The following is a 13,055-nucleotide window of genomic DNA, read 5'->3' as shown; positions in this document are numbered from 1 at the left end:
ACTACCTCAGAACTTTGATTTCTCCTTTGTGTCTACGCACTTTCCAAAACTTTATGCAGTACACCATGTATTTCCTTCTGTCCATCCATCCCCTAAGGGACCTAGCAGTCCAATACTCCATTCAGATTTCATCATGCTGTGACAAAGTTCCTGTCTCAGACAGAGCAGTGAGCTTCCTCACCAGTGACCCAACACTGCTGGTCACAAATACATCCACCTGTCTTTTGCACACATTTCTTCACATCTACAACAATTATTATGGACTTCATTATACTTCTTGGTTCACTAAGATCATTTTGAATTGTAGGTTGGGCTTTTAGAATTTTAGAATATGTTGTGCTTGCCAAAGGTATGGATAAGAGGTGGCAGAGATTAAATAACTGAAATTATGCGTTATTTAATCTGAACAAGAGCATCAGCTAAATGAAGATAAATAATATAAGCCATTAAATTGCTGGGCAAAGTTAGTGGTGTTTTAAACTTGCTTGTACTCACTGGGCCATTATTTTATGGCAACTATCTTAAATATATCTCACCAATAATACAAACAGGGAAATATGAACACTGTCCATTGATACCTGGAATTGCTGCAGTTTGGCCATCAGCTCCTGCAGCCTCTGTATCTGCTCTTCCAGTTGCGTGGACATTCTCTTCCAACGCATCATGATGGCATCCAGCTCCATGCGGTACTTCTGGCTAATTTCATATGGCGCCTTTTGACACACCTGCTCCACGGTGACAGTGAGGTAGTCCAGACTGCTCTGGTGCTCCTGCAGTGACACTTGGAGAGCCTGCCAAGAGGCACAGATACAAGAGGCATTAAGACGAAGGATTCAGCACAGAGCAGCACAGACATTGGATAAAAACAGCGATACACAGGCAAGGGATACCAAGATCACGCAGACGCAAAGAGTAAGGCAGAGCTCTGCATTAGCTTTTCATAATCGCGACAGTGTACCCATCAAAAACAGCAGACAGACAGACCTTCCTCCGGGCTTCTCAGTCTCAGACAGATTCCTATAAGAGCCTGAGACAGACCAATCCACAGAGATTGCTCCTCATAGACAAACCTTCATGTCTTTGAGTCTCTGCTCCATGATGGGATACTCATTGACAGCAGTGGAGGGAACAGGCAGCTGAGCCTCACACTGTTGTAGCCAAGCGAAGAGGGAAGTGGCAGTATCCCTGTACCGCACTGGAGGCAGGCTATCCTGGACTGAAGAAGGAGATGGTAAAAGACGTTAGCATAAGTTGGCATTTGGTCAACTGTCATGAAGTATTACTATGTTTAATTATGTAATAATAAAGTCCAAAAAGATATGAGACAAATGGAGTTTCATTCATCTAACCATCTTCCAGCCACTCATCTAGGGTAGTGGGTTGGGGAGTGGGTGGGGCTAGGGACTAGATACTATCCCAGGCAGCACAGGGTATGAGGCACAGGTACACCATGGATGGGAGCACCAGCCCATCACAGAGACCATGCCGCACTCTTCAGCACCCATACAAATACTGACCACAGCCTCACTCTTCATGATCAGGCAAAAAAGCAGCTGCCCTTCCACTGAATCTACTGACAGACTATTCCCTACTGGCTCTATAAATTACTGAGGAAAAAATATACTGACACAAACAGTTATGATATTTTGAATAAAAAGCCAAGCAAAAGAAACTAGAATAAACTAAAGCAATAATAATAGCACAGTGAAAGCCTCGGTAAGGCTGTGGCTGTATTTTACACCTTAAAAACAAGGCCTCAAACCATATCTGGCAGGAAGTTACATTTTCCTTTTTGGTGATTACTTACCTAAACTTCAGAAATACAAAACACAATGCTCCCACTTTCTGTTCCTCGCTTAAAGCATTGGCAATGACCAGTTTCTTATTATCTTTAGACAACAGATGTTACAGATGAATTGATTGCCAATATAAGACGAAATGGATGAAAAGAGAATTAAAGTCACAGAAATCAAATAACCTTGTAATAATCCAAGATGCCTACAAGATATTAGCTGTATACAAATTCTTAACTGCAGCCAAGCAGATCACTCTTATAAACTCAGAGAGCAGTCCACAAAATGGCAAACACAAAGGTAAACCCTCCCCTCACGTGACATCTACACCAACCATCAAGCCCTGACCTTCTCTCTTCTCCTCCCCCCAGTGAGGGATAAATAAAGACCTCAGTCATCACTCTTCATTACCATCAGCTCCTCAATGCCCCAAACTTTATACTGGGGCAAATACATTTCAAAAACAAACACATTGTCAAGGTCACAATCACACACGCCAACACAGACTCTAAAATACTACAAAATATGTGCACACACTCACAGACCTATCCACATGCCAAAACACACCTCAAATCACAGGAATACATACATACACAGAAACACACATACCCTAACATACAGGAGAAATACCACAAGCCCACCATAAAATGGCTATAAACCTTTAATACTGACATTTATATAGAAAAATGAACACAAGAACTTCAGTAGATGAATCTACCACTAGGTCTTGAAACAAACCCTAACGACCCTGAAAGTGAAGTTCACATGGAAGTAGGATGTGCAGCATTTATCAATGTCTCTTTAAGGAAGAGAGAAACAAGTGCTTGTGTCCTATGAGTCTCTGAGCTAACTTAAGTCAAGCAAGCACCTCGTGAAGCCTAATCTTGTAATCTGGACCATTCTCATTCTGCCACCACAGTGATGATTTTTTTTGCATTGTGAGCAAACTGCTGCTCCTGCTGTTCCTCCCTAATAGATTACCTTCTTCGTATTGCCTAGCAGTTGTACAGTGGTTAAGGACAAGGACATGTAACCAAAGCTTACTAGTTGATGTCCCAGTAGGCTCTTTGAGGAAGGTGTTTAATCTGCATCATTCCAGTATAAAAGGGGTGAAACTGTACATTACTATAGATTGAAGGTTTCGGCCAAGCAATGGAATGCAATATTCACCTTTCAACCATTTTGTTTTTCTGGCACTTTGCTCATTGAATTTCAGCAGCAGTGCGGTAGATGACATAGAGACCCTAGGGTCTACTCACTGAGCTGAAGCTGGCTCAGGCGTGCCTGCAGGTCAGCCAGCACCTGTTTGTAGTGGTCGGTCAACGCTTTGATGTCGGCATCGAAGAACACCGGAGCCTCCTCTTTCTCCCGTAGGTCCTTCACCTGCTCCTTCAGCTGATTCACCTGCGGCTGCAGGGCGGACAAACGAGCTACCTCATCCTTGGGAGCACAAGAAGGCAAGAGAGAAGAAGGGAGGGGAGGAGGAAGTTACAGAGAGAGAGAACACAGAAAAGTACCATGAGAGCATTCATTACGGTAGGAGAAAAAAACAAAGCCAACACCGACAAACTAATTACAATTTAGAGAAACAACCTATTGCCTAAAGAGGCAACGAGGTGTAAAGTTCACTCACAGAGAAAGATATTAGTTAATGATATGATCCAATTGGTGTATAAAACATACAAACAGGCATTTCCAAGAGCTGCCTAACTCTAGAGACTTTCCAAAATAAAGTGCCTTTGCCCAAACTTTCCAGGTCTGACCTACACCTAAAAGCAGTCTTATCTTTTTTGAGAAGGACAAGAGCTATTGTTCAGTTAATTGGTCCAGAGGGATGGAATTATCAATACTATCCCCACTGTCTGGTAATCATGGTTAATAGGAAAAAGGAGAGTAAATGCGTGAGTCGGTGTGCCTTCTTATCAGCATGTGGGCCTTTCTTCACCATTGTTTAATTAGCTTCATTTCCAATTTGATTAGAGTTTGCGAATCTACTCACACAAAACTGAGACTATTATACCTTTCCTTAACTGTTTTTTAGGCTGAACATTTCCCTCTGAAACACCCACCAATACAGGCTTTATTTCCTGTAATTTTTGCTATAGTGAAATTAGGACATTGGGCAAGTATTGAACAGTTTCTGCATAATATACCAGTCACCCTGTCCTGACCAGTCTAAATTTCTTAATCAAGATCAACATGCATAAAAACTTTGTTAAACTGAGAACATCACACACATCATTCATTTTAAATCTCCAGATTGCAGCTTTGGGGCATTCAGAGATACTTTTACAGCTCTCCCATGCCCAACATCTGTTCCATTTACCACTGAGAAAACCCCAGGCTTTCGGAAGCTTAATGACATACATAAAACTCTATAGAAAATGTACCAGTATAGTGATGGCCAGGCACACCTAGTAACAAATCCATGACAGACAATGATGCGGACGGACACACAGACAGTATAGCAGAATCCTGACAGAGCACCTCTCACCTTGCAGCGATCCACCTGGATCCTTAAGGGCTCCAGCTCAGATGCAGGTGGCTGCTGCACCTTCAGCCAGTTCTCAGCGGTAACAACAGCCTGCTCCAGTTGCTGGAACTGGTTGTAGAAGGCCAGCACCTTGGTCTGGTAGGCCAGCCATGCCAGCCTCTCGTCCAGTAGTGCACAGAACTCCACCCAGCGGCTGTTCAGCTGATCTGCAGCCTGCTTGATATCATCCGCCTTCAGGCCCTCTACAGGGAACAACTCAGAATAACTAGACCACCCATCTTTCAATAGCAACATACAGTAGGTGGATCAGTAGGTGATATAGGAAATGTCACAGCAAGTAAACCAAGAAGGAATACAACACAGAATATATGGACTGACTTTCTAAAAGAAATAAAGATAAATATACATAATGGCATAAAAACCAGATTTGGTGATACTGAAGGACACAAGAAGTATTATGGGGACAACATCTGAGACTGAGACAAGGGTAACCATAGAAACCATCAGAGGACAGGCACTTGGGTTGCCATGGGTACAGAGAGGAGGTGTGTTTACCGCTGGCCAGCTGATCCACCACAGCCTGTGCTGAACGAGTGGCTTCCAGCAGCTTCCTCATCTTCTCCGGCTTTTCCCGCTCTATCGCCTGGGAGGAAGAATAAAGGAGGAGGAGAAAGAGAGAAAGAGAGGAGGAGAGAGGAAGTAGAAGTACTAAAGGACTTGTATAAAAAATAACAGTTAGATTGCTTTGCTGGATTGATCAATTGAGTGATTAAATAACTAATTATGACTGATTTTTTTGCATTTTATATCCTTCTATACAAGTATAGTAGTGAATGTCATTTTGAATATGATAATGTCTAAAGTATAATAAATGTATGGATGTCTGTGTCAGGAATTTGTGGCATAATTATGCAGATGCTCTGGGTATAATGGTGCATGGCTGATTGTGAAGAATAAAAAGCAGAATGAAGCACATGTATAAATGTATGAATGTATGTGTCAGGTACACGAAGCAGAACGATGCAGGTGTGTGGCTGTGTGGCAGCGTGGGGTGGGGATTACCAGCACTTTCTCCTGTAACTCAGACACACTGCCCTCTTTGCGTGAGAACGAGAACTCGGGGCTCTGCAGAATGGCCTCGGATCTCGTCATGAAGCTGTGCAGCTCCGTGAAGTCGACGTCGAACCTGGATTGTCCGGAGTAACAACACAGGACTGGTTCAAATGACTCCTGCAGTGACTTCATTTAAGATCATCATATTTCATCAGCCTGAAATCTAAATTTCACCAAGCAACATGTATACAACACTACGCATTTTTTTTTCAGGCAACATCAGACCTTGATAATCTTATAATAGTGGTGGCCTCAATATTTTTTTTCTGCTGCAAAACACAAATGTAAGGCAATGCCAACCCTCCCACCTCATGAACATGTGAGTCCTGATAATGCGCTTGATCTTTCGTGCCCCTGTGCTCAGCTTCAGACTCGTTAAGTCCCCCACCTGGCACTAATAGATTCTCCTCACTGCCGAGGGTGCAGCTGACCCAGCCGGAGCCCACCTGTGGGTAGGCTCACCTTTTCCGGAGCTCAGAGTCCACCACAATCTGCCTCTTCTTCTGAGGTAGTGGAGGGGCCACCTCCTCCTTTGTATGCGTCACCACCACCTGCCCCCGCGTGGTCACTTTCGTCACGGACGACATGACCGTGGTCTTCATCAGCTCCGTCTGTGCCGTGGTAACTGACATTGAAATCTGAAGGAGACACCAGCAAGAGTTGGAGCATCTGCTGAAATCTGTGCAATTAAAAAGGAAGCAGCTTATCAAATGAAGACTCTTGGTCTCAAAGACAATGGAATGAAGGGCATTGTATGTAAGTGTGACAGCATGTAGATTGCTCACATCAGGCTAGGAGTCTTCCTGTGCAAGGCATTCCATAAACAAGTAAACAGTCTAATCATCAAGTGCCACTAGGAAACAGAAAAATCCATAGTGCACAAATCCTGTGGGTTGACCTGTGAACTGCTTTTCTCCAGTTTCTGAAGCAGGCTCTCCCAGCGCTGGGTGAGGTTCTCCAGCCGCGCCTCCAGCTTACGGGCCAGGTCTTTGTTCTTCACACTGGACAGCAGGTCCTGGCTGAGGGAGCACAGTCTGTCCATCGTCTGCCTCTTTGCCTCCAGTTCCCCCTTCACAATCTAAAAGATAAGGGGCGCCAGTGAGCACCTATTTACTACAGGTGAACACAACCACAGCAAAGTCCCTCCACATTTCATTCATCTACCACATTTCTCAAAATACATTACATTCATTGATTGCTTCATCTATGTTATAAAAGCTCAGTAATGGCCAGGCTCTCGTTCCAGCATTTCCTGTAATTCAGTTCAAGGCTCCTAAAATGGCTAAATCTACCCCACACCATAAAATTTACAGCAAGCAATCTTAACCCATCAAGACCCTTCACTCCTATAAAGTTCCCCTAGGCTGACTCAAGCTATCCCCAAACTCCATCACTCACTATGGCCTCACTGATGACATAAGAGTCACCGGAGGCAGCCTCACTCACCGCAAGCTTCCTCAGACTCTCCACCATCCCACTTTGCTCCTTAAGGCCACTGCATTGAATGGTGTGGACAAACTCCTCCTTCTCAACCAGCCAGGTGTCAAATGAACACTGTGTGTGACAGACATAGAGAGAGAGGCATGGATTTCAGGGACATTATACATGACTGCCTGAGAACTATAGGATACAGAAGAACCTAAGACATAAACAAAGGAGATCACTATACATTTACCACTATTGTTTAATGAAGGGACCGGAACCATAAAACAAAACCAATTATTAATCACATTTAAAAGCCAGCACTGCCAATGCATGTATTCACTGAATATTCTGTTAGTAGCTATTTTTTTTTCTCCCACTGAATATTGAACACTACCATTTCGTTTGGCTTGCCGTAAAACACTGTCCAGTTGTAGACGAGGGGCGCCACAAAGCACAAATCCAGAGATTTTGATTGCAAAGAAACAAAAATGATCTAAAAGAAACAGACAGTTGGTGGGATTTGACCCCAACTTCAGAGCTAACCTAGTGAACGCCAGACTGAAAGCAGCATTGAATTAGCATGTTATGTGCGTCCTAATGCTGATGTGCTGACACTGATGACATATCTAATAACTCCAGGGGATTTAAGAGGAGTCTGGCACTTTAAAAAATACAACATTGGCTGATGAAGATGAATGAGAATGAAATATAAATGTGAAATGCATTGAGCTAGAAGAAAAATTGATAATTTAGAAACTAAATGAAGCAAGAAAATTGTTTCTATCAGGAAAAAGTTTGTGGTCTTCACCTACATACATTTTTAGGTAGCTCCACTTATGTAAATGTAGTAGCATGCACAAATTAAAATTCTCTATTACACAGATACCACTTATCATTCTTCTTCAAATATGACAAGAACCTATACTGCACTAAGAGTTTATTAAGTCACCTCAGGCACACTGAAGTACATAAGAGGCACTCTGCTTTATGCAATAGAAACTTAGGCCACACAGTCACACTAAAACCCATGAGTCTGACTAAAAGTGCCTCAGGGAAAATTAAACTGGCTGTAAATGCAAACCATGAGGCACCATGACTCTGGTTCCATTATCAGGAGGCTATAAAAAATGCATACTAATTTAGCGAGAGACATACTGAAAGATACAAGCAAAAAAAGAAAATGTGATGCATAAATCTTAAGCAGGGTTGGGTCGCATCAAAAAAAAATAAATAATAATCACCTTGAGGACAGTATCAATTAGTTATACTTAGTCTACTAATAATAGCACAATAACTCAATCAGAATATCCATTTTAATATTTTATAAATAAATTATTGTGAATTATCTAGTATATTTACTAAATTCAATTTATATGTAACCTATGCTATTCACTTAAGAAACTAATAACTACCACAGTACAGCAGCAGGGTCCCATATTAGTTAACAGCATAAAGAATCCATGAATGTCTGGCTAATTCAACAGAGGCCGGCGTTAAGTCACATGCCTTTTCAGGGTGAGCTGTTTAAGTTTAAGAGTATACAAGGGAAGATGTGACGTAAGGGCAGGTTGATGCTTTTTCCATATCGAACTTGAGATAATATAATATGTATCACACGCATCATATCCCAAACTAAGTCGAAAGAAGTCTCCTAGGATGTGTTCACAATGGAGTAGGGTGAAGAGTGAAACCCATCTAGTCATTACTATCTGTTTGCAAGAGAAATTCTATAATAATAAGCATGATGATTATAATTAACAATAATTATTTTTTATAACTGGTTTTTCAAAGACTGGCAAGTATAAAATCTATTTTAAATAACTAGGTATTGAGGTGTTGTTGTCAGGGCAAATGCACTTAAGTCAGACTTGGTTTATACTGTTAAATCATTAATTATAATATATTTTACAATTAAGTATACCTTGTATATGGAAAATGACTGCTTATTAATTTAACATCAAACAATACATACAAGATAATACTAATAAAATCTGCATCATGCATATAGTGCAGAACAGACTACATATATTAAGGACAAAAAATAATACCACAATATTCAGCCCCATGGTGACATGTATGAAATTCCTCACTGAGACCTCAGGGTAACGCAGATCCCAATTTGAAAACACTGGTACTTTAACACACTGAGCTTTCATAGAGTGTCAGAGGATTTCATTTGAAAAACAAATTGATGTAATGGGCCATTTGTATGAGCCAGCACAGCTAATTTCTTAATGCAAGGAGTGCTACAAGGAGTGCTGAATTTTATGTTAAGAACAAGGGAACAGCTCCCAACTATGCAAATTTATTTGTGAGCGCGTATGAGAATGACATGGTAATCAGTCAAAGCAACTCGTGCTTTGGTTGTATTAAGCCCAGGCAGGTGGTATACAATAAATTGATGATATATTTTTTTTATCTTGGATGGTTGATTTGCTACTTTTTTATAACTCTTTAAATACATTGGAGAGCACATCTCTAAGATAACACACAAAACACTTCCAGGGTACTATAATAATCAGGAAAAACAATACGTTCAGGACTGATATACTTACCGCATAAAGCCAATGGAAAGAAATGACGTCCATTAAACAGTATTCTCATCAGCAGGATATCCAGCAAGCAGAGCTGGAAACATATATCATGTTTCTTCCAGTGCTTCCCATTACATAGAGAATTTGATACAATCATTAAGAGATGCTCATTAAGAACCCATCAGGCAAGACTACTTAGGTAAAGGGTGTGATTACACGCCCCGCCATCAGTGTCATATAATAAAAGCCCTTGCATTTAGGCCTAGGCAGAAAAAAACCAAATGATCTGAATGTGTCAAGAGCAGCAAAACAACAGCAGTGCCTTAGCCATAGGCTTCATGAAATCCTGTAGTAATGCCTCCACATTAAAACACCACGGGAACAGGCCTAGTGAAAATTCGGGACAGTGACAATTTACTCTCGTGTCACCAAACAATTTTTAGCTTTAAAATGGATACAGTGTCACCCTGTGGTCTTAAGACGAAATAAAACATAAAAGCCTTCTCATATAATGTAATGTGATTCCTGGGATAGGACGGAAAACACGACGATTTCGAGTAAGCCTGTAGTCATTGTAAAGACATTACAGATAATGCACATTATTGAAGGTTCCCCCTTTGTGAGTTGACTTGCCTGTTATTCACACTTAAGTTGTTTAGTTCATGCTTTCATCCAAAGCCATTTACAATTTCTTACACTTTATACAGTTACATATGTACGTATATACCTACAGTATGGCAGCAATTCGGTTTAGGTATCCTGTTCTATATTACAGAAACATCTCAGGTTATAGGTACGCATATTCCCTTATAACTTGCTGTACCCCTGCAATTCAGATGTGCATGCTTGCACTTAGGATGACTGAACTGATTCAAATTATTTGGTATCAAAACGTTGTCAGTAAACACCATTCAAGTCTTTAAATGTTTTTCCGAATAATAATAAATGCAGTTAGAACTGCGATTTGTGTAGTTGGTCAGATACAGAAAAGACCCAAATCACTGGTACTGGTAAAAGTATCTTAATAAAAATATATATTAGACAAAGACAAGGCTCATATATGTGTTCAGATGTCTAGGACGGGCACAGAAATCTTATTTTGGAAAAGAAATTTAATTCTGCACTTGTGAAATCTGTCTGTATGTGTCAAAGGGTGGACAGATAAAGCTTTAGCAGTTTGTCAGGAAAGGTGATAATGTGCTTCCCGAATGGTAGCTGAGCACTCGGGTGAGCTCAGGAGATTTGAATTTATGTACATTTAAGATTTCTTCCATTTAGCCAGAACCGCAACAGACTGAAGATACTGCATACGTTTCCATAGCAGAGGTAATCAACACCGGCTTCCTTTAGAAAATGAAAAATCCCTAATTTTTCACCATTCTTCTTTTTCTTCAAAAAAATCCAGCTGTGTGATACTGCCATCAATATAAAAGAACAAAACAATCCTATTAAGTAAGCATTCAGATTATCTTAACTATAACTGCAACTGACGTGCATATGTGAAAATCTTTCCGAAAAGCATGCAATTGCACTTCATTCACTCTCCAATCAGGGACTGGAAATAAATATCTAATGCAGGAAACAGAAAATATATACAAAGTGAGAAAATGCCCTGCTGGGTAAACAGTAACATCCACCATTCTCTAGATGGACAAGGCTGGCTGTTGGCAGCCACACACAGTCATTTTGGAGTGTTTGGGAATTTTCTGAAATGCACTGAACAGCAAATTCTATCCATCATGCTCCATTCTTTTGAGTATCACGTCCAGTTCTTCCTACTGCAAACTAACAGAAGACAAATGGGAGTGGACCAACTAAACAGAAACAAAGTGTTTGTCTATTGACTATGCATCGATTAAGCAGAATTTTAGTCTGCAGCATCATTTGATCAGAAACATAAGGAGAGCGAGCCACTAATTTAAATTGTGAAAGAACAAAAATACATTAAGGGCACTGGCTCTCAAAATGTTTCTAAATTAGAAATGAAGGTCAGTCTATAAAGGGCAAAATAAATTAATTATGCTGCCACAGTTAATTGTAACATAGTATGGCAAATGTATTATTTATTACAATATATTTTCAGTCTACACTGACTTTTCAACTGGAAATCTGCCTTTTGAATCATAGGGTAAAATTTTCATTTTCAATAGCTCTAACTCATGATAATAAAGGATAACATTCTGAGGGATATCATTTAGGCCTAATGGATGCTGTTTCTAGAATAAATATGAGGAAACAAGCAGACTAGAAAATCAATATTTCAAAACAGCAGTGGTTTTAACAAGCATACATTTTATATGTTGTTTATTTCTTTCACCTAAATCCACCCCCCCCCCCCTCAAAAAAAGCCGAGATAATCCACAGAGCACACCTTTCTGGGGAACAAAACCTGTGGCAGTGATCTGATAAGTTAATACATCACTAGCACATAATGACCCAATGTGGTTCCAAACTGATCAAAGAACATATACCAATATACAGTGGTACCTCAGAACTCGAACTTAATCCACTCAGAACTCGGGTTCGAATCCTAAAAAGTTCGAGTATTGATCGAATTCTCCCCATAAGAAATAATGGAAAACCAATTAATTGGTTCCCGGCCCCCAAAAATTATACCTAAATATGTTTTTTTTTTTTTAGCATTTAAACACAAAATGAACAGGGTAAAACAAGAAGAGCATATACTGTACTAAATACATCTAAGCACATTTATCAAAACAGTAATTTGTAAAGTAACAAGATAAATGCATCCAAACAATGTTTAAAGTTTAAAAAAAAAACAATGTGTCCTGCCCCAATCGTCTGCTCCTTCCGTGACACGCCCCCTCATTAACCTCATGTAGAATCCCCGTGTGATCATCTGTTTCTGCTTGTTGTCATTAGTCCTCTGTATGTAGTCTGCATTTCAGTTTGTTTCCCCAGTCCGGTCATTGTATTGTCCGTCTGCATTTGGCCTGCCTTGCCTGTAATTAAACTCCATAATCCCGATACCCTGACGTCTGCGCCTTTGTCTCCGTTCCGTCCCCGCTCGGCACAACAATATTAATATAATTAAATGTATTAATGGTTTATTATTAATGATATTAAAATAATTAATGATATCTTTATTTTTAAATGTATTTTATTATATAATAATAATTACTGTTACTGTCTATCATTGTCTAAATGTATTTTTACTGTCTAAATATATGTATTCAGCTAGTGTAAACATGCACGATGCTATCACAGCAAATGCGAGGCTGAGATTGAAGCGCTACCCTTTGTTTCCGCTGAGAGACATGCCATGTGACTCATTTCCCCACGCATACAAGTTATCTTAGGTCGGCGCTGACAGTTCGACTTCTAAGATTCAGATTGAGTTCTAGGTAATTTTTTTCCGAATTGGTTGGTTCAACTTTTAAGAAGTTCTAATGAGTTTGAGTACTGAGGTACCACTGTATACCAATATGAGATATTTGTGTTTTAAAGCTCCATTTTAATTGGACGGTTTTCAACATATGACTATAATACACTTATATATAATGTTAACCTTTACTGCTCCCAGCTGGCCACTAGTGGCATTTATGGTATACAATTAAAAAGTAAAGATTACATAATAATGGGCAATGTGCAGGAATTCTATACCTTAAAAATATATTTAAATACACTGCATGTATTAAAGTGGCCAAAATACCAGTGCATTTTACATAATGCGCA

At 40.1% G+C, this 13,055-nt stretch overlaps 1 protein-coding gene across 6 annotated transcripts in view; it reads right to left on the bottom strand.

Annotated features, from left to right (window-relative positions):
• The window catches only part of dmd (dystrophin), a 163,042-nt gene that overhangs the window by 71,682 nt on the left and 78,305 nt on the right, over window positions 1-13,055 (bottom strand). For all 6 annotated transcript variants that reach the window (XR_011993769.1, XM_072717979.1, XM_072717984.1 and 3 more), the window contains exons 15-23: window positions 6,847-6,954; window positions 6,299-6,478; window positions 5,863-6,038; window positions 5,350-5,473; window positions 4,843-4,930; window positions 4,288-4,529; window positions 3,053-3,233; window positions 1,071-1,216; window positions 579-791 (exon numbers count right to left, since the gene is read on the bottom strand). Coding sequence is in view for 5 of the 6 variants with exons in the window: in XM_072717979.1 (XP_072574080.1) it covers window positions 579-791; window positions 1,071-1,216; window positions 3,053-3,233; window positions 4,288-4,529; window positions 4,843-4,930; window positions 5,350-5,473; window positions 5,863-6,038; window positions 6,299-6,478; window positions 6,847-6,954 (1,458 nt within the window). In the remaining variant the exon portion in view is untranslated. The remainder of the gene's footprint in view (window positions 1-578; window positions 792-1,070; window positions 1,217-3,052; window positions 3,234-4,287; window positions 4,530-4,842; window positions 4,931-5,349; window positions 5,474-5,862; window positions 6,039-6,298; window positions 6,479-6,846; window positions 6,955-13,055) is intronic.

The sequence above is a fragment of the Paramormyrops kingsleyae genome, chromosome 1 (genome assembly GCF_048594095.1).
Source record: "Paramormyrops kingsleyae isolate MSU_618 chromosome 1, PKINGS_0.4, whole genome shotgun sequence".
NCBI classification, from domain to species: domain Eukaryota; kingdom Metazoa; phylum Chordata; class Actinopteri; order Osteoglossiformes; family Mormyridae; genus Paramormyrops; species Paramormyrops kingsleyae.
This window is presented reverse-complemented; position numbering and strand designations above follow the sequence as displayed.